This window comes from Phoenix dactylifera, unplaced genomic scaffold, assembly GCF_009389715.1.
Source record: "Phoenix dactylifera cultivar Barhee BC4 unplaced genomic scaffold, palm_55x_up_171113_PBpolish2nd_filt_p 000222F, whole genome shotgun sequence".
In the NCBI taxonomy this organism is placed as follows: Eukaryota; Viridiplantae; Streptophyta; class Magnoliopsida; order Arecales; family Arecaceae; genus Phoenix; species Phoenix dactylifera.
Window position 1 is genome coordinate 404,530 of NW_024067730.1, and position 26,155 is coordinate 430,684.

At 37.2% G+C, this 26,155-nt stretch overlaps 1 protein-coding gene and 1 pseudogene across 5 annotated transcripts; one reads left to right on the forward strand and one right to left on the reverse strand.

The window, feature by feature from the left end:
* Nucleotides 1-7,659: 7,659 nt before the first annotated feature.
* On the forward strand, nt 7,660-16,975 carry LOC103718103 (protein ROLLING AND ERECT LEAF 2-like). Of its 5 annotated transcripts, none has more exons than XM_039117439.1 (7): nt 7,660-7,889; nt 9,485-10,659; nt 10,741-10,906; nt 11,289-11,363; nt 11,752-11,966; nt 12,970-13,193; nt 15,829-16,975. In XM_039117439.1, the coding sequence occupies exons 2-7, from the start codon at nt 9,703-9,705 to the stop codon at nt 16,520-16,522; spliced, it is 2,331 nt and encodes a 776-aa protein (XP_038973367.1). In that variant the 5' UTR covers nt 7,660-7,889; nt 9,485-9,702; the 3' UTR covers nt 16,523-16,975. The 5 variants fall into 5 exon arrangements, with proteins under 5 accessions (XP_038973367.1, XP_026664655.1, XP_008804992.1 ...); XM_026808854.2 differs by having other exon boundaries at nt 9,485-10,620; nt 10,702-10,906; XM_008806770.4 differs by having other exon boundaries at nt 9,485-9,587; nt 9,680-10,906.
* Nucleotides 16,976-23,109: 6,134 nt separating this feature from the next.
* LOC103718109 lies at nt 23,110-25,875 on the reverse strand (annotated as a pseudogene).
* Between the last annotated feature and the right edge of the window lie 280 nt (nt 25,876-26,155).

A 26,155-nucleotide genomic window follows, 5' to 3' on the forward strand; every position in this document is an offset into this window, starting at 1 on the left:
AAGAGATAGTTTCATTAACCAAGATAGTTCAAGGACAAGCATGTGAGGCAATAGGAAGATTTATCAAGGTCAAATCAAAATTTTTTTTTTTATTTTCAGAATCAATGGAGCCTAGATTCTATTTGCTTAAGATAATTATTAATAAGACATGTTAGCTAAGTTTTAATCAGCTTATCTTAAACGGTTGTTTCTATCAAAATTCAGATTATGATTTATTTGTTATCAATGAAATATGATTCATTAAAGTTGGATTGAAGTCTTGCATAAGGGCACATAATAAGCATACATTCAGGTCTACTAGCTGTATGATAAAATAATTATTCTATCATGCTTCAATACAGCTTTAAACAATAGATCTACTTTGCTCATCCTTTTCAAATTCTACAAGATGCGGTCATAGATATACCTTCTTCATGCCAATCTTCTATAAGGGTTTTCCTGTGGACTAACTTTGGTCAATGAAGATACCCCTTTCTTGTTTGTCTTAATTTGGAGTTTGAGAGAAGATGTTAATTCATTCATCATATATACTTCAAACTCACCTTACATGAGCTAAGTAAAATCTTCATATAACTCTTCATTAGTAGAACCAAAAATGATGTCATCAATGTATACTTTGAGCAAATAAGATATCACAAATTCTTATTTTTGATGCATAGATTTATCACTATTACTTTCTATCAAAAAGGTTACTTAAGCTTTTATATATCATGCTTTTGATGCTTGTTCCAAATCACATATTGCTTTATCATATATGTAATGTGTAATCTTTAAATATGGTGGTTATTTTACATAGATCCCCTTTTTTTTAATGAAATAACCACATAGGAGTGAATTCTACACATTCATTTGACAGATTATAAAGCTCATGAGGCAAACAAATGATAATGGTGATCTTTACTTCTAATCATGCAAAAGTCTTATCAAGATCTATTTCATCTTTTCTTGATTTAGTCTTTTAGTAGTTATCAATTTTTCTTCATTAAGTGCATATCTGAAAAATCCAATTTTGGTTCTAATTATTAACAAGTTTTTCAGATTGTTATATGTAAAAGATTAACCATATACATATATAATCTAATTTTAGTATCTTAAAAATCATTAGTCTCATAGAGAATAAAATGACTTGATATTTTTGCAACTAAAAACTTTTCATTGAATATTCTATATGCATTGCTTGATGAATGATATCCAAGGATAGACATATCTCTATCAGATTTGGCATTATTTTCATAAGAGCATATCAAGCATAACATGTACGACTGAAAAATATGAAAGATATGCAATGGTTCATTTTTTATTTTTCAGAAGATCAAAATTTTCATCAAAAATAGATCTAATAGAAATCATATGTATGACAAGCAGTGATGATAGTCTTTTAAAAAAAATAGATGACTATCATACATAATTGTCTTTTTCATTTCTTCAAGAATTCTATTAACCCTATTTTACTTATGATGTCCTTGGAGCTGAAATAATTGAATTTAATATTATTTTCTGTATAACCTTAATCAGGATTTTGGTTTTCAACACTGTGCCATGATCTTCACAGTTTGGAAACCTTTTTCATTTGAAACGCTTTTACAAGATTTAGTAAATACAGAAAAATACTTCAGTTTTATTTTCCAAGAACAAATCCAATGTAAGCTTTTGAAAACTTAGAGGTGGAAACAACATCTTTAGATTTAGAAATGATTTTTGTTTGTTTCCTTAGTTAGCATGCATAGCAAAACTTTGACCTTTAAGTAGATAATCTAAGTAAGCCTATGGCAAGGTCTTTTGAGATTAAGTACATACTAGCATGAGTTGATTCTATGTGCCAAGGATGGTTTCTTTAATCTTGGTATTCATAGTGCATATATTCAAAAGCATACCAAGTACACATTATCATATCTATGATCAATAAACAATAATGCCATGGATAAAAACTCTCAATCAAGCATATAGAGAATTCATAGAATTAATCTTAATAATGATTAATCATTTAGCAACTTTATCCAATGGTGAGTAAAGTATCCTATAAAATGAAGTGATTTGATTATATTTCCAAAAGTATATCACAAAATTGATCAATGCATGCAATTCATTTTTTAATCAAATACTAAAACAAAAATAATGATGAGATGCAAGGATTACTGATTTCATTATTATTATTATTTAAAATTACTTTTCATAAGTATATTTTAAGTTTCAATGTGTCTAGAACACCCATTTGTATGAATCTATTTGTTTCATGGGTATCTTGGCACATCTATGTCTACATCCTCATATTTTCATTTTGGGTACCCAAGCTTGCTTGGGTCCTTGAGAGTTAGGACATATGGTTCCTTTTGGAATCCAAATCTGTTTGATAGTAATAACTTTACCATTTGATTTAATTGTGTTAGAACGATAGGTAAAGTTGTTATGCCCATTCTTTTCATTTTTGAAATAAGTTATCTTATTTAATGGTTTGCTTGGTGAATTGATAACCTTTTTCTCTAGAGATTTATGGCTAAGTGAAGGAGTCAAGCTAAATTTTGATTTATCAAAATCAGCATGTTGGCTTTCAAACATCATTTTTAATCTTTCTGAACTTACAGTGAATTTGTTAATAACAGATCTTAATTGGTTAATTTCTTCGCTTAAGTTTTGATTTTCGTTAATTAGCTATGATTTTTCTGAATCAATTCTTCTGAAAATGACCTTAAGCTTTTATTTTCAGAATTTAGTTTGTCGTGTATTTCAGCAATAGAATTTCTTTCTTTTAAAATTTCCAAATTTAGCTTTTTAAGATTTTTATTTTTCATAGCTAATTTTCTACATTCACCATACAACTCATGAAAAGCATTTAACAGTTCATCATACGAAAATTCTTCATGAAATTCATTTGGTGTAAAATTAGATTCAGATTTTATCTTATCTTCTTGTGCCATAAAGCAAACGTTAGTTACCTCTTGTAGTTCCTTGGAGCTAATATCATTATTGTTGCTCCTAGCTTTTATTTCCTTGCTTGACTCTTCCTTGGTCAAGACTTTCTTCCTTTTTATCTCTTTCTTTCTTTCTTGCTTCCTCTTCTTCTTTGTCTTTAGGAAGCTGATTTGCCTCGGAGTCGACTCGGTCCTTATTGGAGTCGACTCGGTTAACTTGAGGGTCGACTCTGGAATACTTGGAGTCGACTCGACTGAGGTGGGAGATTCAACACCTTTTTCTGCAATCTCATTGTTAGTAGGCAATTGAAGCACATGTGAGCTAATCTGAGATTTATCATAAATATTTTCTAAAGTATCCCAGATCTCCTTAGCAGATAAGCATGCAGAAATTTCATTAAACTTCGTTTCTTGAATAGCACAATATAATATGTTCATAGCATTAGCATTCAATTGTGCTAAGTCCTTTTCATTAATAGTTTGAGAGAGTGTGTGAAGGTCATTTATTATGATTTTCCATAAATAATAGTTTTGTGATTGAATAAAAATGCGCATGCGTATTTTCCAATGTGTATAGTTTATGCCATTAAATAGTGGAGGTGTATCAATTGATTGTCCTTCTCCTAGAAAACTATCTATTTGAGTTGTCATGATCTTTGGCTCTTGATCGTGAGATCAATAATTAAACTTAGAGCACCTGCTCTGATACCACTTGTTGCCCAGTAGATACAACCCAAGAGGGGGGGTGAATTGGGTCTTTTAAAACTTTTAACCTACTTCTGAAAGTTTTTGATTAATTATGCTAAGTTGTATGGATGCACAGTGAAAGTCAAACTTAGCAACAGTTTGATGTATAGAATGTGACTTGATTGAATATGCTTGCAACTAAAGGATGCGCGGATAACAGTTAAGCAAGCAATCTATCTAAGTAAGTAAGTGTGTTAGTTAGATAATGACAAGAGGCATTACAAACACAACAAACATATAGTGGTTCGGTGCACCCCAGCACCTACATCCACTCCCCAAGACCTCTTGGGAATTTCACTATAATCCTACAGATTACAGCCGGTTGTTTTACAAGCTCACAACCCAACTTGTTGTTTTACGAGGTCACAACGAACTCGGTCGGTTTTCCCAGGCTCACCGACTAGAACCACCCCGATTGTTTTTCCGGGATCACAATCGAACCCTTACACCGTTGGTTTCAACCTAGGCTCACCAACAAACCTATTACCGTTGGTTTTCCCTTTGGCTCACCAACAAACCTTAACCCCTTGATTCAATCCCTTGATTGAATCAAGTTACAAGATATTAAAATAAAGGTTTAAAAACAAATCAAAGCTTCTTAAGCAAGCAAATATAACAATATAACCAAATAGGGTAAAGAGAAGCCCTCAAACGAGTTTTGAAGATGAAGGAGCTCGGCTTCTTCTTTACTTGACCCTCTTCTGATTTGGCACGAAGTAGAGGATCACCGAGGCAGCACACGGATGGAGAGGAAGCTTTGGGATTCGCTTGGATGCTCTTCTTCTCTCTATTTCACTTCGGATGGCCTTTTTGTGCTTATGGAAGATTTCTCTTGTAATCTCTTTGAGATCTCTTCTCTAAATGTTCTTTCCCACTTCCATACCTTCTCCCCTAGCTCTCCTCTTGTTTTTATAGCTTTTGATGGCGTGGAAACAAGAATCTAGCCGTTAGAGACAAAAATAGAGCCGTTGGACACAGTCTGCACTTCCTGACAATATTACCGTTGGGATCGGAGTCGACTCGCGCGATCAGGAGTCGACTCGCCTGTTGCAGGAGTCGACTCGTGTTTTACTGGAGACGACTCGGCCACTGTTCCAAATTTGAATTAATGTGCTTGCTTTGTCCTAGAGTCGACTCGGACCAAACTGGAGTCGACTCGCCAATAGCTGGAGACGACTCGGGCGCTTAGGGGTCGGCTCATTCTCAGGAATCTAGAGGACATATTTTCTGATTTTCTTCCTCGAGTCGACTCGGATTCTCTTGGAGTCGACTCGGCTCTCAGAGCCCGAAAACTGATCCTCTGTATTTTGGGGTCGCGCTGCCTTGGAGTCGACTCGAACTGTCTTGGAGTCGACTCGCCTCTCAGAGACGAAAATACCGTCTTCTGTCTTTGGGGTTGCGCTGTCTTGGAGTCGACTCAGACTTTGCGGGAGTCGACTCGGCTCTCAGTGTCTGAAATTGGCTCTCTAACTTTTTCCTTGTGTTCCTCTGAGAGTCGACTCTCACTTTCTTTGGAGTCGACTTGCCAACCATCGGAGTTGACTCGCGTTCCACTGGAGTCGACTCGAATCTCAGACCCGAAAACTCCTCTCTGACTTTTCTGCCTGTGACTCCTAGGAGTCGACTCATACTACCCTGGAGTCGACTCGGCAAGCATCGGAGTCGACTCGCGCTCTTCAGGAGTCGACTCGTTGACAGGTTCTGAGATGAATCTTTCTGTCCGTCTGTCTGTTGCTCCTTGGAGTCGACTCGGAACTGTAGGAGTCGACTCGAGTGCCTTTTCTTTGAATTTTTCTTAAAACTTGCTCTTCTAAATTGAATCCTTTGAACTTGAGACTTGGGCCAATAAATTGTAGCTTTCTTCCAACTTTTCTTGAGAGCTTTGGAGGCCTTCTTGTGTTCTTCCAACTTGCTATGTTCCTTGCAAAATAAATATCTTTCTCCTTGCAACACAAACATTAGTATTTATACTTCAAGGTTTTGTGATCATCAAAATCAATCTTTAAATCAATCTTTGGGTCATCAATATATATATATATATATATATATATATATATATATATGTATATATCCCTATGAGATATGTGGGTACAATTTTTCATCTTTTTTTAGCTATTTTTGGAATGTAATATAAAATAAATATAATAGATAGATAACACAAATAGATGTAAAATATAATAGATATTAGGGCCTAATTATTTTTTTAAAAATAAATTTTGATATCAATATTATGATATACTATCATTATACGAGATTCTAATAGTATATGTATATTGATCAATATAGTAAAATAATATTACTATAACATAATAAGATCAAGATCCTACTTGCATATAATAGGAAATAAAAAAATATTGCATCTAAAGAATATTTAAATGCATTGCAGTAGGATTTTAGTGGTTGTACTTTTATTTTAAGTAAAATTATGAACATAAAAATATAATAAAAATTAATAAAATATCAGTATAATGTAGTGACTCGTGCAGGATATGGGTAGTTTACCATACTAACAAAAAATATTTTTTAAATATTATCATTAATTAAATAAATATGATCATTAATAATATCATTAATTTCTATATTAATTTAATAGGAATAATATTTAATATGATTTAATAAGCTATTAGGTTTCTTATTAATTAATTAGATAAAGGAATGTATTAAATAAAAGCCCAACTAAATAAAGAGCTCTAATAACAATATTATTAATATAGTAGTTCACATGGTAAATGGAGAAATAGACAACACCTCTATTTCAGTATATATATATTAGATAATAGATATAATAAATGTGTCTTAATAGTTCTGCGTATATTTAAAATTTGCAATCATAAAGTTCATGCATGGTTTTTTTCTCTTTTTTTAGCTTTGGAAAAGGAGGGGAGGGGGGAGGAAAATTAACCCCACCTACATAGCAACTAAGGCTGCAAATGGGTCGGGTCGACCCGTGACCCGATCCGACCCGACCTGACCCACGTAGATCCGATCCGAATTTTAGGATCTGCGAATCCGGGTCGGATTCTAAAATTGAACCCGAATTATTTTTTGGATTGGATCTAGGTTTACCAAATGGATTTGACCCTAATGAACCTGAAGAGAGAGAGAGAGAGAAAAAGAAAAAGTGAGGGAACGCTCGGCCCGTCAGGATTCTCTCTCGATCTATTATACTGTTGATACCTCTGGTGTCTCGGTAGCTGTTTTTTTTTTTTCCTTCTGTTTTTGGGCTTTTGTTTCTTTTAACGTTTGAAGGGCGAAAGTGAGGGAACACTGAACTGAATATGGGTCATATGACAGTTTTCTGCAATGGAATTGGATTTTGGAAGACGGTCTGGGATTTTTTTTGTCCTCGTGAGAGGGGAGCTGGGAGACACCACGTTCCGTCCAATCAGTCATATAGATAAAAAATAGCGTGGCATGACATTTGGCTTGTAGACCGACCTAGTTAGTCATGGGTCACCCGTTCTGACTCAAGGTCACCCAAGACTTAGCAAGTCTTTCGAGACATGGGTCACCCAGCACCTCATAATTATGATACGACCAAATTTGATTTGCGCAAATCTTTTTCCAAAAGCACAAAAAATTGGATCCGGTTCGGATCCGAATCCGATCCGACTCGGATCCGAATCCGATCCGACTCGGATCCGAATCCGACCCGATTTTCAACCGGGTCGGATCTGGGTCCAAAATTAGGACTTGAACAAAAAAATTGGATCGGATCGGGGTCACTCAGGACCCGACCCGATCCGATCTATTTGCATCCCTAAAAGCAGCCTCTCACTGAGGCCCCATTCCATCGGTTAAAAACAAAGTTTCGTTTCAACTGTGCTACCACCTCCGTGGTATGCATGGTATCTTTAGCAAGCCATATAAATACAACATCCCAAAATATCTTCCCAAGAAAAAGAAAGAAATAAGGAGGGCATGTGTGGCATTTCTTGGAACCCAAGGGTACCATAAAACATGTTCATGGGCATACATGATATTTTATATTTTTTCGCATGGACACAAAGAGCATCCTCTTCCTTCCATCCGAAGCTGGCTTGGTGAGGGTGGGCCCCACACACACTCTCTGTTCGGCGATCCGCCGAATTCGTCTCCAGCATGAAATCCACCTCCATCGCTGGAAAACTCGCTCTTCACGGCCTCCAAAATCTCTCTCTCTCTACCTGTGACCTTTCTGACGAGATCTATTCTTGAGAGGAATCCGAAGCTCCATGCTGTGACCTCGCGTAGGTAGAATCTACTGCTGAATTGAATCGATTAATTTCAAATTTTTGATTGTTTCTGAAATTATCAGGCTGTTTTCCCCTTGTTAGTTCCGGGTTTAGTTAGGTTTTTGTTGTTGTTTAATAAAGTTTTATAACTCGTTATTGCAATTGGATGCTATTTGGCCTTTCATCCGCTGCTTAGAAGTTGAGGGAAGAAAAATGTAAGTTTTTTTTTGGTTTTATCAATCCGAATTATGTCAATTGAGTCCATGAATACTTTGATTTCTTGTTTTCCCAGGGGAATAGTTTTCTTTTTTTCGTCCCAATTGTCTGTTTGATTTTAATTTTCTAATCTTTTTATTAGATTCATGGGTAAGCTTAATAGTTCTGATGAACTGAGGTGATTTGTGTTTATCCTGCGGTGGATATTCAGTTTTGTTTTTGGAAAAGTTCACCTTTTGGCCTCTCTAATGTCTTTTTTTTTTGGGAATAATTTGAGAATTGAATTGTCAGGTTGATAATTTTGCAAATTAATGTTATGTGTATATTAACTTGGGAGAAGATGGGTGTGTGTTATGGAGTTAATTCTGAGGTGGATTTTATAATATTGATCCGTTCGCTTTACCATGTCATGAATTATGTTCACATTTGTTGCCCTTGTTTTAAGTTTCTTTTGATTTCGAACCTTGATCGTTGTTTTTCTTTTGAGTCCTTTAGTTTTCACCCTAATTTGTGGAAGGAGGAGAAGATATATGGAGGCCAACCATTTCATTTTTTTTGTTTGTTAGGGAATTTTTGTTCATTATGCAAGGGAAAGGAAGAAAGTTATTTGACAATTTGAGAAGGGTGGCAGAACTGTTGAATTTTCAGAGTTCTGTTTGTGAAAATTGCAAGCATTTTTTCATTGCTCTTATCTGAGATATATCTCGATAGTCTCATTAGTTTAGTGTACAGTCTAGATTTTGGAAGTGGGATCTTATTTTATGCACTGTGGAGTTATTTTTGTAACAGAGTTTAGGTCTTGGATTTGAATATATGCACAAGAGATTTATGAGCAAGTTTCACCCAGTACTCATCTATTGGCTGTTTTAGTTGCTTTATATGACTTTAGGTAGTGGGCTAGGTGATTGAATTTGGGATTTCTTATTTGTTTTAGGGTTTTCATTTATGTTTTACTGATATACCAAATTGTGTATATGAGCTCCATTTTCTTCAATTTCTGTTGCTTTCTAGAGCAAAGCATGGATGATTCAGATTTCTTGGGCACAAAACTATGTCTGGTTTTTTCTTATCTGCATTATCTGCTTTTCAAAAGTTATCCATGAAGTCTCTCGATATCATCCCACTGGTTTTGGACAATTTATTGCATTTATCATTGTGAAACATTAATTTGTGGGACAGCTTTCTAAGATATGTGCATGCATAGATACAAGGTATAGAAATAAGAATCTTGGTCTTGACGACTGTGCAGCCCTGTTTTTTGGTTTGATAAGAAGTGTGTCTTTTGTTAATACTATCACGCTTCTATGAATGAGGGTCTACTTTATAAAAAAAATATTGGTTTCATGTATTTATGGACTGTCTTTATTAATCATGGTGTTTAATTTAACTCTCTTGCAGGTTTTACTGCTTTTGTTTCAGTGGATCCATACTATCTTCATGGTTTGAGCAGTAGAGATTTGATTCTAGGTTGTGAGGCCTGTTGAAACGTCTCTTTCTCAAAGTAAGCGAGCAATGATCTTTTCTCAAATCTACCAACATATCTTTGTGCTAAGTTTGAAAATTAAATTGCTACATTCTGGAAAACTGGTTCAGAGTTATAGGTGCTTCTCCTAGAAATGGGAGTTTCAAGCTCTAAAATTGAAGATGACAAGGCCCTTTCGTTGTGTCGAGATAGAAAGCATTTTGTTAAACAAGCCCTTGATGGAAGATGCTCACTTGCAGCTGCACACGTTTCTTATATCCACTCCCTCAGAAATACTGGAACTGCACTTAGAAAATTTGTAGAGCCTGAAGTACCTATAGAGTCTTCCTTGTACACATCAACATCTGCAACGCCTGAGCCTCTTGCTCTAACTGATAAGTCTATTTCTCAATTTTCAAATTCATCTCCTTCTCTCTCACAGCATGTGGATGTGGGTGAGTCTTTTTCTCCGGTTCCTTCACCTCTTTCTTCAGGACGGTTTCATATTAATCATATGAAAGCAGGCAGAAATTTTTCCACAACTGTTGAGGAGAAACCACCCATTCCTGTCATAGGAACTCTGCAAACCTCCACGACTCCAAAACACCTCGTATCTCATTCAGATGAAAATTCATCCTTTGAATCTCCTTCACCACCCCCTGGTGATCCACCATGGGATTATTTTGGTCTCTTTCATCCTATTGACAACCAGTTGTCTTTTCAAGATGGAGGGGAGTTAAACCATTATTTGGACAACGCTGATGATATCAGACATCTCAGGGAAGAGGAGGGAATTCCAGAATTGGAAGAGGAAGGAGAAAAAGCCTCTACAAATGGAAGGGACGATTTTGCAGATTCAGAAGATGATTTTGACCAACCGTCCTCTGAACCCTTAGTACGAATGTTTAGAAACAGGAATGTAATTCAGAATCATCATTTAACGAATGACTCTCCTGCCATTCCATCTGTGGAAAGTGTAGCTTCAGAAACTGAGCAGCAAAATGGGGAGAAGAACTTGATCACTGATGGTATGCAAGGAACTGTTGAAACTCCTGAATTGACACCATCAAAGATGGCATCCTCTGCAGTTACACTTCCTATCAATGGGAAGGTGCAAGGAACTGTTGAAACTCCTGAATTGACACCATCGAAGATGGCATCCTCTGCAGTTACACTTCCTATCAATGGGAAGGTGAAGGAACCTGGTCCAGAAATTAAACTTCAGTCAAAGGACTTCTTCTCATGCATCAAAGAAATTGAAGATCTATTTTTGAAAGCTTCCAACTCTGGAAGAGAAGTTCTTAGGATGCTGGAGGCAAACAAAGTGCACTTCCGTCCTCTGTTTCCGGAAGAAATAGGTCAGCATCGTACAGTTTTAGATAAAATTTATGTACTTCTCTTCTGAAAGAACTTCTAATAAATTAAAAGAATAGAAAATTGATAATCTTTTTAAAGAGGTAGCACAGTTTAAAAATTGAGTTCTTTCTGCAAAAAGTTTATCGTTTTATTTAGTTGTTTCCTTATTGATTTTTGACTGAAAGCAGTTATTGAAACATATCGCATCTGGATATCATGCATGTCTTGAATGTTGTCACTGATCCCTGCAGCAGAAACTAACAAATAAAAGCATTCTGTTAAGAACATTGTTTTACTTTCTGCAAGGAAATCTTGCATTATTGTTATTAATATTCTTGTTTCCTATATGCAACTCGGGCTTCTAACATGAATTTTCTGATACAGCTCACAGATCAAAGGCATTTATATTTCTCACAGCTTTTCTTGCTTGCTGCAAGGAAGAAGTCCCTCAATCTCAGGGTAGGCTTTTCTTCTCCTTCATTGGACCATGATACTCTCACGTGGATATTGATCTTTTTCTTTTTTCTCTTCCTTCTTTTTTTGCTGTTCAAATCAGTTGTATCCTATTTCTGCATGAAAGTAGAATTTGGATCTGTACTTGCAAATTGTATCCTAATTTGACCGAGTTAGTTAGTTTTGAAATATTTTGATTGTGATTTTGGGAAAGTTCACTTTCTCTTGTGTGATTTCTAAATCGAGTGCATGCAGACTAATGTATATATATGAAGTATTGGTGCTTGATGCAGACTACAGTTGTCTGTAGTTCATGCTATAAATTTCTGGCAATGATTCAACATAAATATCCCGAGTCCTGATCTTTGTTTTAATATCTTGAGGTAATATGCAGTGCCTACTTCAAATGAGATAAAGTACTTAACATGGCATAGATCTGTATCATCACGCTCTTCATCCTCCAGAAACCCTCTTGGTGCGACATCAAAAGATGATATTGAGGACCCCAGCAGTAATCTCTTCAGCAGCATATGTATGAATTCGGGCAGTCATGCCTCTACATTAGACAGGTTGTATGCCTGGGAGAGGAAGCTTTATGATGAAGTTAAGGTAAACCGAAATTAATGTTAAATTGCTTTCATTAACATATTATTATTTTCTGATCGTTTTCTTAGTGTATTACGGATCGTTTCATTTTATTTATTCATTGTATAGCTTTTTGTAGTAAAATTCTAAGACAAAAAATAAAAGAAGAGAAAGGCGTAACTGCAAAGTTTTATATGGCAGTGTTTTCATTCTGCAGTATAAATATAGCCTGCTGAGTGCTGAGTGACAGTTGTCTTATCACAAACAAGTTGTAGTTTCTGTTGATTCAATCAGCTACCGATAGGTCTTCCTTTTACCAATCCTTTTACATAATAGAAAATTGAAACAAGCCATTAAGCTAAAAGAAGATTCTTTGGTGCTCATATTCATATAGCTGGGTCCAATTGGTTTGGTTCATTTGACATAACTTCGTATACTCGAACAACAACAGTTAATTTGTTACTTAATAAGACATAAGATGCTTTGATCGATTGGTACCAGTACTCATCTACTTTTACATTGGCAATGGAAATTCTGTATTCATTCTGAGGAAAAGAAACTGGAAGAATGACTAGATGCATATACGTGCTTGGGAGCATCTCAGTTGTAATCAATCAATATGCAATGTTGAATCTTGCATCCAACTTCACATTACATGGCATCTAGTATTTGTTCTTAAAGAATTTTTTGTTGACTACCAGTCATGCCCAGGCACATTGATCAGATTTGGTCGTCTGCTGTTTCTATTCCTTGAAAATGTTCCACAAGAGTGTACCTAATGATACCTCAATCGATCTGGAAGCTTTGAAGATCAACATAGTTTTTTGCTAGTTCATGTTTAATTGATGGAGCTTTCCAGTGTCTTGGTTCAGAATCATTGTCATGCTGCTTATAAATTTATTTTTCATGTCTTGTATATTATTTTTACCTATGGAGCAATTACTGGATAAAATGCTGTCCTCTGAGATTATAGTATGCCTATTTGATTTAGAAACTCTGAAATTTATACATCACTAATCTATGTCAGGCAAGTGGGTTCATTCGAAGGGAATATGACATGAAGTGTAGACTACTTAGACATCAAGAGTCCAGAGGAGAGAACCAATACCGTATTGATAAAACCCGTGCTGCTGTTAAGGACCTGCACTGTAGAATTCGAGTTGCAATTCAGAGAATTGACTCCATATCAAAGAGAATCGAGGAATTAAGGGACAAAGAACTTCAACCACAACTGGAGGAGTTAATTGGAGGGTATGATTCTACAACTTAATATCAATACTGTTACATATTTATATGTCACTAACATGCAAGAAAGACCCTTGCATGTGTACTCACGTATTCAGATATGCATGTTTGATTGCATGCATGTCATCTTCCTTGATCACCAGAATGCCTTTATATGAGTAAGCTAGTTTCCAGTTTTATGAATATGATATATATTGCCATTTGAGCGGTAAACTAGACAAAAAAATTAACTTTGTGGTTATGCTGATTGAATACTGGTGTGATTGGCCATGTTATTGCATTCAAAACTCCGAAAAGATACAGTTTTCATAGTGCTATATATCTGGATGTGCACATATACATGCATTTATCCACTTTTATTATTGCATACACAAAACACATTGAAGTAGATTCCCAGTAACAAATCAATTAGGGGACAAATTATGAATGAAACAGAAATTGATTTTTTTCATATTTCTGTGTGTTATAAGTACAGGTGATACTTCAGAATGCAAAGTTGTACGGAGTCCAAAGCATTTTGTCTCATGACTATTGTTCTATATTTTTAAATTTTTAAGATATCTTAGTAATCTAGCAAGCTAAGGCTATCAAAAAGATAAGTGAATAAGGGAGGTTGAATTCTTTAAGATTTGAATCGTTGATTTCTGAATTTTTCTTATCATACATTCATCATCTTAATGAACCCAAAAGAATCTTACATAAACCAACAAAATGTGAAGGTATCTAGTATCGATACTGCAACTAGGTAGAATAATCTAGAAAACATAAAATTCCAATAAGTGGAAGTTTCAAGTAAAATACTTCAAGGGTGATATGCCTGCATGGTAGTGCACAAGGTATGCCGAACCGGACCGAACAGATCATCTCGTATCGAACTGAACCGATGAGGAACCGGATCGGTTAGGCCCTAAATTTTGAAATCCCCCCTGAACTGCTCTGACCACCCCGAACTGGGCGGTTCTAAGTGGGAACGGTTCGCACCGGTTTAAATGGGTTTGGGCCTTCCACCTCTTTAAAAGGCTTGAATCACAGTCTATTGGATCGGGGTGGACCGTCTAGTTCACATTGTACCGAACCGGTAGCCAACCGGCATGAATCTTGGGATTGATTCGGTAGACCTTGGTAGTGCATGTGAAATCCTATATGCTACGCGATTCAACTCTATACCCTTGTTTGTCAGCGCCTTCTACTAGACATGGAGCCTACAAGAAATATCATTAGATGTGTTTGGAGATCTCCTCAAAAATTTTATTCTATATTAGAAGTTTCTGAGTTCTGATTTATACCTTATTCTTATGCCCTTCTGTAAGTAAGGTATATGTGCAAATTTAAGGTTCATGCCTTCAGAAATAAATTGAACACCTCTTTCAGTTGCATAATTGCTGCCAGAGATGTATGCTTCTTGAATATATTTTTTTAAAATTATATGGTTAATTTCTTAGAAGCTCTTATTCTGCATCAATAGCAAGTTTTTTCCCCATTGAAAGCTCTCACTCATAAATATTGGAAATTAATTTTAATTTACCCATACAAGTTGTTAAGTAACATTCGAGAAACCCTAGTAATGCACATGGTTTAGGCTATTTAGTTAATTCTTGCCAATTTCTAAGATGGAGTTGCAAATATCAAATTGATTAAAGCAACCAGATTAGCATATTCTTCAAGGGGTAAAAGGTTATCATAGTGATGTGTACTTTACTGCACCCATGGTGCAGCCACACAAGACTTTGTGACCAAGGGAGGAGGAAGTGAATTTATCACCTATTTTTTAAGGGAAAAATAGGAAACGATAGAAAATACACTTGAATGGTAATGTGGCCAAAATAGTTTGAGAACCAGAGGTGGGTAAGGCCTATGGTAATGAATGGGGAAGGAATGCCCCTAAGAGCCAACTTGGTGAACATGCCTCTTTACCCCAGTCTAGAACTTTGACAATATCAAATGCCTGTTGTATAGGAATTTGTGCCATTATTACCTGAAAAAGAAAATAAAAATGAAAACTAAGTAACATAATTGGTGTTGCTGAGAAAGGGTTTATGTGACTAAAAAGAGATCAAAACTGAAGGCAAGCCATATAAAGGATGCAACATTGCTGTTTACATTCACTATTTAGGAAAAAAAATTATAATACTATAGTTCCACTCACTACTTGTCTATTTGATAGGTGAAGACCTACTGAGTAGGTGTTTGCTTTCTCAGAGCTAGAAACTTAAAATTCCAGGTAAATAATGGCACTCCTATTTACAAGTGCAATAGGTGTAGGTTGTTGCTTACTGGGGATCTTGCCTTGGAGCCAAAAGGCCGAGATGAGGCTTATTTTTCTATACGGCCAGATGCATTGCAATTACATGAAGACGAGAAGTATGCCGTGAAATGGAAGCAAGACAAAGCAAAGAAAATGGTATTTAAAATAAACTTTCAATAATATGCTGAAAAATGAAAATAAAGGAAATGGTATTTGAAATACCCACTAGACTAGCATCACACATTTGTATACTTTAGTTCACATGCATCAGTTACATCCCAAATTCATTTTGGCACCTTTTGGCAAAATGCATACCATGCTTGTGATGCTTCGCCTCAATTTTGTTTGCCTATTGCATTCAATATGCTGCAAGTCTTAATCCATGTCCCAATGCAGCTTAACACAGATGTGGAAAATGATGCTTGACTGGCACAAGAAGCAGTATAGCATCATCTTGGTAGCATGCAACAATGGCGGCACCAAAGTCTCAATTAGCTCAGAGTCTCATCGCCAGGCCACCATCCTCCTTGAGTTTGAGCTGAATTCTCTGCGTTCAAACTTCACAAAGTGGATCTTGACACAAAAATCTTACCTAAAAGCGATAAACGATTGGCTTCACAAGTGTGTAATTCAAGAGTGTGCGTTCCCATCAAGACAGAAGCCCTCAAGGAGAAAGCAATTAGGGTTTGATCAAAAATGGGAAATTTTTCCGCCAATATTTGTTACTTGCCGAGAATGGTTGGCCCAACTGGATAAGTTGCCAAGCATGGAAGTAGCAGATTCTATAAAAGATCTTGTGACTGTGACGACCCATTTCCTGCCTCGCCAGGAGAAAAGCCATGAGAATTCGAAGTTATCATTCACATTCTCTCGGAAGGCAGGGCAAAGTGCTGGGCTCAAAGGAGACATTAACAGAAACAAATCCCCTGTGGATTGGAGCCTGAATTATGACAGCTTGCAGTCAGGTTTGGTGGTCTTCTTAGATCGGTTGAAAACTTTTGCTGAGTCATCAGTAATGCAGTATGAAATTCTCCAGAAGATCATCAATGAAGCTCATGATAGGTACGAGAATGTTGGGTTGAGGACGTGAGTGCCCTCTGTTTTCGGAAGTTCTTTAGAAACCCAAGGGATGAAAGAAGAAAATGACAGCTGGTTAACTATGGTTGAATAAGTTGATTGGAGGTGTAAGCCAGTGAAGGTATTGGAGAGAGGGCCCTGTAAAACCTCTCCTTTGTAAATTTACTTGGGGAATAAAGGGTTTTTAGGTTGGTGGTTTATGTAAAGTTTGAAAATAAGCACGCCAGCAGGTGAATTTTAGTGCTTGGCTGCAAGTAGATATCTGCAGACAGAATGTAGTCTCGTTAGATGTACACAGTGAAGATGGGCTTTCTGGTTTCTCTAGAGGGTGTAATTTTGTTGATATTATCCATGGGGTGTATTAGTGAGTTGATGATAAGAAATGCAACCTGTACATTGTATAGATGCCCAGAAACTCATACCTATGTCTTCAATAATATGTGCATTGCTTCTTGTCTTCAATCAAGACAACCGTGCAGTTTATTGTCTTTTGAAACTTTTAGGTGAATATAAATGAATACAACGCAGTGCTCTCCATTTTATTATGTGATAATAACCTCGTTCCAAAGTTTTAACCCCTTGCTGCTGCCCAATGGAATTGCTTGTGGGCCGTTAGCACAATAAATGAGAGAAAAATGACATTTTATTAGTCTGTCATGACAAATGGGTTTCTTCTGGTTTGTGCATAGCTTGAAATAACGAATTCTACCTGGATATTTGTTTGAGGACCCAAGCCTGATCAATGAACCTGGTTTACCTCGCAAATGGTAAGACCATGAGCATCCAATGACACCCATGGCTGGTGCTTGTCTTGACCTGCATTTGAGTGCAGATTCAATGGGCATGTGGACTGACTAGCTTAAGTATGCAGACTGTCTGTGATTCAAATTGATGATCCAAATGATTGATTCATGCCAATGTTGCAGGCTTATATTTAACAGATGCAAGTTTTGATTCTTTTGTGTTCAGTGGAGGAGGGAGCTGCATGAGGATTTAATTGAGAAAAACAAAATAAAAAAATTTCTAAGACCAGAGAAAAAGGTAAGCCTTTCTGTTATATTCATTTTTTTAAACAAAAATAGATGGAAGATCAATCCTGCTCCATTTCAAGTGAAAACCTTTTATTTAATCATGTGGTAATTTAGAATATTTTGGAAATAAGCATTTCTATTCAACCAAAAGACCTAACCAGGCTTGTTTGACTTTCAGAAACAGATACCAGTCGGATACACCGAGGTTAAAGAGTTGACTTGGTAAAACTTAAGAATCTTGCATGAGATGCGGCATCTCCTGAAGCCTGAGTGGTCAAGATAAGAACGCATCTTGATATCTTTTTCCCCTGGTGATCAATCATAAGCGGAGAATGGAGTTGGGCTCGGAACACAAAATTCCATGAGACGGATTCACTGGATAAAGCACAAACATTTATTTTATTTTATTTTATTTGTGCGGAGAAGATGGGCAAGGTCCATTAAATTCATTTAGATTATGAATTGTGGTGAAGCGGGACTGAGACCCAAGTCACTGGTACCCAACCTTCAATGACTTCAGCAACCGAACCAATTAGCACCCTCCCAGCACTAATGTGTTCATGATTGCACAAGATGATCAGCTTGAGATTGAGTGCTGCTCTGTGATATTTAGATTATTTTGCTCGGTGGATGTTTCCTGAAAGATGGGAGAATGCATGTTTATTAAGGATGTCTAGGAGCTAAATGCATGAACAAGCGACCGAGCAAATGTTTAGATGATGACATTGTGATATCCGACTTGTTTGCTAGTATGGCCAGTTGAAGAACAAATCACCCAAAGAGAAACTACACTCCTGTGATTGTGTGACTTGGTGCTTTCAGTTGTATTATTTTTCATTTTTTAAATCACATAAGATGGGTGCAGCTGCAATCATAGTTTCAGTCTCATGGGATGGCTAACTGAAGAAATTTTTGAGGTTACAAGTTGAAAAATAGTCCAATTCAGGTTAGCCAACCAATCTGCTACTTCATTGCTCTTATTATTGATGGATGAGAAGAGCAATGCTGAAATTTTCAGTAGAAACATAGGGTGGTGGTGGTTGTTGAGGGAGATTAGGGAGCCAGCCAGCCAATCTGCTGCTTCATTGCCCTTGTTAATCTTGGTGAATGAGAAGAGCATGCTGAAATATAGAACACAAGCATACATGCTGGGGAGGGGAGGTGAGGACAGGAGGGAGGGGGAGAGCACCAAGCCTACTTCATCTGTACTTTGAGTCCTCTGGCTAGATGGGAAAGACATGCTATGTAAAAGACTCAAGTTATTAGACCACTGTTTTTCTTTTCTTCTTTAACAGTAGGGGCTTGTTTGGTTTGCGGAAATTTGGTTTGCGGAAAAAGAAGGGAGAAAAGTGTGGTCAACGGGAAAGTAAGGAGATGCCTCTTATTTGGTTGGAGTTTTCAAAGGAGAGAGATGGAAAAGTTGTATTCCTATAGGAATATGCTTTCCATATTTCATGGAAAAGTCTTTCCCATGAGGCGGGAATCACTTTATTTTTATTTTTTTCCAAAAAGGCCATTCAGCATTAAAGAAGCATTAAATAGGCATTAAATACCTAATTTTTATTAACAGCATAATAGGAATTATACATAACTTTTTCAGGAAAGTGGATGGCCAACCAAACATAAGCACTTTAGAAATTTGTCACTTTCCTATGGTCAACCAAATATGCCCAAAGTACTTTCCTAGGCATACTCTTCCTAGGAATTTGTTTCCCAGGAATCATATTCCTAGGAGGAAAAATGCTTCCCGCGAACCAAACGACTCCTAGAGTTTTTCCATTGGTAGCAAATAGTAAGCATAAATTTGCCAATGAATTTTAGTTGCGAAGAAAAGAAAAAGACACAGTGCCTAACTTGTGAAGGGGAGGATAGATAAATTTGTTAATATCCTTATCCATCAATCTGATGAAATTTTATCCTTTGTCCAATCAAAAATTAAGAGCAGCCATCTGATTCTTTATAGTTAGAGCCCAAATTTGACAGGCCAAATTAATCAAAACAGATAAACTAACTTAGATGCTTAAAATTAATTCTAGTTAGAGTAGCCCAAAGTTTACTGCTCTGAAAGTCACCCATTGCTAGCAGATGAAAGCAAAAATCAATGAGATTGATATTTTAGACCGAAAATGGCATGACAAATATCTATTTGTACATTTGTCTACGTGCATGTTGTAAGCACCCACCTTTGGCATCCTTTACACTTAGGAGGTGTCTATTCATGTGACACCCTAAACCTGAAATTGTTAATATCTCTGAGGAGTAAAATACTATCCAGACAATGCATACTTCATCTGCCTTTGCACCCTACAAGTTCAGCTTTGTGATGACAAGTATTTGTCACCAAAGCCTTCTAATGGCAATTGCCTGCTGTCCAATATTCTAGTCCATAGCTCCCGCATTTTTAGTATAGATGGCGAAAACCTTGCTGTTTGATTGTTCTAATAGCAAGATTGCATTGTCAACTTCAAGCTAACCTTGGCACCTTACAAATGGCCTGTGTTAGGGCGGAACCATCCAACAACCCTTTAGCATCTAGATGTATTGTTTCGCTATCTAGATGTTCTGATGGAAGGGAATTGTTGTCTAACACTTGAGATGAAATCAGATTGGATATCGGTCGATCTATATCGAGCTGAATTCCTACTGAAGATACATCATTCAACTTAGATTTTGAGATAGAATCGTCATCCTTGTAGAGTTCAGGTTGCTGACCTATTGTGTGGAGAAATTCAAAGGGCAAGGAGATAGTGACGCTCTAAATGTTAATTTCAAGCTTGCTCAAGGAGGTTAGAGAATAAGCTAAACTTAGAATGGTTGCCTACGGCAAAAGGTAGCTAGGTATTCACATACTATGATGGGTCTGGAAAGCTAGTACCAAATTGGGAAGGCCCATAGCGCGTGACCTAGGTGGTATGTCTAGGGATGTATAGATGGAAATTTAGATGGGGTACTAATACCTCGAACTTAGAACTCTGACAATTTAAGAATTTACTATCAGTATAATCTGCAATGCAAATATTGTATTTTTGCGTTTAACAATTAATAAAGTTGTTTTTTATTTTTTCAATGTTATGAAAGCAATCTCTATTGAATTCAAGTTTTAAGGTTGGGTATATAAAGTCACCATAGGAGGTGTGGGAACGAGAAGGTGTAATTCTAGGACCCCCTACCCAAATAACAAGGTGGACCATGGAATTAATCCTAGAACCATCGATCCAAGAACACCAAGGTGACAACTACAAGAACACCAAGGTGACAACTACAGAACCTATCCTAGGATTGTCGAGATGAAAATCCTAGCTCAATCTACGCTCGAATGAAAAATGGCAATGCCCATTCTAATCAATTGGTTGCCAGCCATTGAATAAGTCAACCAAACATGGCTTAGGACTGAAACTGAGCCTAGCCAATCATTTTTAGGTCAATTTTCACAGATAGATGACCATTTAGAGGGCAAAGGCAAAATAAGCTGATCTCATACGATAATGGCTCCTAAAAAAGCTGACCTAAAGGAGATAGGATCCAAAAAGCCGATCTCTAGATCTCCTTTAGGTGTTTACATTTTGTTTTCTAAGATTATAGGATATCGGATACAACATCTCAATTAGGGGTGCAAATAGGTCGGGTCAGGTCGGGTCTTGAATGACCCTGATCCGACTCGGTTTCTTGTTCGGGTTCTAATTTTGGACCCAAATCCGATCCGATTAAAGATCGGATTGGGTCGGATCGGATCTACGGTTACAATTTTTGACCTAATGGGTCATTCAAGTCGGGTCAGGTCCATGTATAACCCGAATTCGACAAAAAAAATTCGAGTCTGGTTCGGATTTGAGTCAAGTTTGGGGCGTGCGAAAGAATGATTGATCTCATTTTGCGATATGGACCATTGGATCTTAGTCCACACAAATCTCCAAGCACTCTGAACTCCATTTTTTTTTTGGTTAAAAATTTTTTCCTCTGCCGCGGCTGCGGCCTGTGGGACCAAACGGGTAATACAGGCTCAACTCGGGTCGGGTCGATATTCTGTAAACCCAAATCCGATCCGAAAAATAGAACGAGTCGAATTTTAGAACCCGACCCGACCTTACGGGTCATCCAATTCAAGTCGGGTCGGGTCAACCGGGATAGGTCACGGGTCAAACCGACCAATTTGCAGCCTTAACCTCAATTTTAGAGTAATGAATACCTTGCGTTTGATCCGAGCAATCCCTTTGCTTGTGAGCGTTTCCTAAGACCCTATAGGCAAATTGGGGGGCAGAAGTCCCAAGAGGTAGGACTATTTATTTATACACGAATTTGGGAAGAAGATAGATCCTTATCCTTTGAGCCTGTAACACCCACGAGGAAACACCCAAATTTACAGGACATCTGATTAATAAATGAAACATAATAAAAGTTGTGATGCCTACAAACATGAACAATGATACCTAAGAAATCAATAGGCGATTGTGATATCAACCTGGATAATAAGCGGACTGTGCACTGGGTGGGACAAGCACCAAAACCTTGTGGCCAGAAGGTAGAGGAAAATTTGCCAGAAAAATTCTCCGAGTTCAGGGGAGTTTGTATCATCCTCATATTGTGCTTTGCCATGAACAGTCAGTTGCATGATATATGCAAGTTTTTTGCATGTTTAGATACAAAACTTCATTTAATCAGCAATACTTAGTTAAATAAGAACACAAATCTTCTGCATTCGCCTTCAGAAAACACTGAAATTATGTTATCTTATCACCCACCTATAGGCCATTTCAAAAACAAAAAAAATCGTTACGACAGAGTCCCTGCCAAACAGTGAATCAAACCAGGTTACAATATGAGCGTTTCTTAATTACAGTGAGTGTATTTATTTCAAGCACATGCTAAGATCATTCAACAGTTTGGAGGTAAATTAGAACCTTCCCCACTTTTCTGTCTAGAAAGAGTACGAGTACAATAGGACACCCTGTTTTGCAGCTAACAAGCTAAGCCAAATACCATCAACTTTCAATTGCATATCATTTCTGAAGTTCTCACCAAGAGTTTCTGGAAAACCATAATATAAATGATTTCCTATTAGAGTGAACTTTAAAGTGTCAATAAGTTATCGGAGCTGTTTCAAATTCTCTCTAAGAATTTTACAAAGCTTAGGATATATGTAAAATATAATTTCATAAGAACATACCAGAAGAACAGGGAAATTGCCATGCACGTAATTTGCAGCAACAGAATAGCCAAGGCTGACTCAGAATTTTACAAGCAGCACAGGTTTCCAAAACAATCACATACTACAAGCCTACAAGTTTTGTAGGCAAAATGAGAAGGTAAAAAAAAAGAAGAGAAATTGGTAAAAATGCAAGTATCTGAGGAAATTGGAAAAGAGCATTCGATACCAGATTTAACTGATTTTATCATCACAGAACTGCAGAAGGTAAGATAAACACAAAAACAACCTGAGTAATCGATTGTCAACTATCAAAAAGCAAAATACATATCTAGCTGTCCATAAAATATAAGAGAACTAATATCCCTATTCCAAAGAAAACGAGTCTTAAACAGAATTGGCATCAGCAAAAACAGGTAAAGAGGATTTGCACGATCCCCCCTCACATGTCCTAAATGTCCACAAAGAACACTGACGACTCCAGACATATGAAAGCAACATTATCAGACAGTGGCAGCTGCACCAGAGGCAGCAGGGCGCTTCCTAGCCTTCTCACTGATGCTGAGCTTGATACCCTTGCCTTTAGGAAGAGAAACCCATGGCTTCGTCCCCTTGCCAATGGTGAAGACATTGCCAAGGCGAGTTGCAAACTCATGACCAGTTGCATCTTGAAGGTGGATAGTCTCAAAACTGCCCTTGTGCTTCTCCCTGTTCTTGATAACACCAACACGTCCCCTGTTCCTTCCTCCAGTGACCATGACTACATTTCCAACATCAAACTTGATGAAATCTACAATCTTGTTAGCCTCCAAATCAAGCTTAATGGTGTCATTCGCCTTGATTAGAGGGTCCGGATAACGGATTGTACGACCATCACAAGTATTAAGATAAGGAATGCCTTTCTATCCAAATTGAGCAGACGGGACCTTGCACAGCAAAAGAAAAAACACAGGATTTTTAAGATAATGCTTGTTGTGGGAATAAAGGGTCTCGAACTTAGTCTCACGTCGGCTAGGTAGCGGAAAAATCTGTGCCTTAAATGGATGGGGGAACGTTTTCCCTCGCAAGGTGCCCCATTTGGGACAAATTTGTGTGGGGGACCCAAAAGGGGCAGCCTGTCTGTGGCGGTCGTGCACGAACCGGCTTCTTCCAAAGCGAACAATATCTTGCTTTACCACTGAGCTGTGAAAGCACTCTCCATAGACAAAGCGCCTTTTGTGCAGACAAAACCGTGAGAGAGGGAAGAGACTATAAAAATCCGTCCCCAAAGCGGAGAATACCTAGCGAAGGACGTAGCCGTTCTTCTGTATACAACCGGTGGGATTGAGATCTGTGGCCGGAGGATACCCTTGATAGACAAGGCGCCTCTTGTGGGGCAAAATTATGAGGGAAGAAGAGACAATGAAACTCCTCCTCAAAACGGACAATATCTTACGAGGGACGCAACCATTCTTCTATCTACAACTGGTGGGACTACGATATGAGGCCGGGGGATACCCTCGGCCTCATCAACGCTAAACAAAGATTTCTTCAAGGTCTTGTTTAGATGGTGTAAGTGAATGAAGGTCACTTATCCAAAACTGACTTTGGTCCACATAGGTGTCTGGTTGCAAAAGTAAAAGATAAAAGTCACTTCAGCCCCTTAAAGTGACAGTCATCCAAAATAACTAGAAGATAGTAACTTGAAAATATCCAAGTCCCGAAGTCATTTGAAAGAAGACCGATTGAGGTCGCTCGCTTTGCCCCAACTCTTTCCTCCACCAATAAATAATATTAGTAATTTCATACCAGTAGCAATTTATAATACTAATATTATTTAATTAATAATAACTGATTGTAATATGATTTACTATTTACATATTATTCATAATGTTATTATTTATTATTTAACCATTGAAAATATTTAGTGCAAAATCAAATTACCTTATTTAATCCATACATGCTTATAGTCATTTTAATAATTAATAATGAATAATATTATATAAATATTGAGCAAATACTTAATATTATAAGAATTTAGTAAATCATAAATAATATTATTCTTTATTATTAGTAATAAATATTATTAAAAATAATTAACCATATTATGAGTAATATTATTTTTATATTATTATTTTATAAATCAATGAGTAATATTAATAAGTTTATATTTCTAGAAACTTGTAATATTAATATTATCTAATTAATAATAATTGGTAATAATATGATTTATTATTTATTTATTCTTTTTATTTAAAAATTAAAAGTAACTACTATAAAATAATTATATTTTATACAATAATGCATGGTAATAAAGATTCTTATAACAAATAAGAAATAATATTATTTAAATATTAAGTAAATAATTATTAAATAATACTATTATCAATACTATTCTTAATTATTATAATAATAAAACATATCAAATAAATATTATTATTATTTACAAAATAAAGAACAATTTTATTTCAATATTATTAATATTGCTGGAAATTGGACCCGGGGGCAGTCACGGGGCTGAGGCGGAGGAGCTCCAACGGAAATCAGCGGGGCACGGGTGGCGGCGGTCCGTCGGCGAGCGGCGTCCTCCAGGAGACTTGCAAGAAGCCGGTGGCCGGAATTTCCGGCTTCGGCCCTCCGATGCTCAAGTCAGAGGGGGAATATATCAATAAAAAGGGGGTCCCTCCCTAGTGCGGTAGAGGAGTTCTCCTTTTATAGTGGGGTGCCGGGTTACTTGTGATGCGACAGGACCAGGTTGCAGTATGGCTGAGCATGTCGCATGTATTAGTGCACGATCACGTGAATTAATGCCTTGCCGTAGAGGATGAGATCGAGGTCAGGGAGTTGTCGCGGCTGACTAAATGCGGCCGAGCTGATTTGCCGTGGAGAACTGGAGATCGGCGTACAGTAGGAGCCATGCGCATTAATTGTTGAGTAAGTCGGAGGTCTGTGGAGACCATGCTCATTTATTGTTGAGTACGCCAGAGGTCTGTGGAGACCATGCTCATTAATTGTTGAGTACGCCATTTAGGGCGTGCAGAGGTCAGGCGTATTAATTGTGGAGTAAGCCACCTAAAGCGTGATCCTGCGTCGGGCCGTAGGGGAAAGTACTCACAGTGGACAGTTGGTGGAGTCCGACTCCCGGGGTCGGGTGCCCTTCGGATCGGGCGTTCCGAAGTCGGGCATCAAGTTCGGCCGCCCGAGGTCGGCCATCATCCGGTCCCGTACCGGCAAGGTTCTCATGTACTCGGGGGAACTTGCATTCCCTCAACAATTAATAATACCACTTTCCTGCAACCAAACACCTCCTAACGAAAAGTGTTACAAAATAATGTAGTTTGAGGTAAATTTATTTGAATGTTACAGATCTCCATACAAATCACTATATCAATTCATCCCTCAGTTGCTTTTTTTTTTTTTTTTTTGGTACACCGGTGTCAATTAATCGATAATCTCTCTTTCAAATTCTCCCTTGGACTTCTTGGCTCGTAGG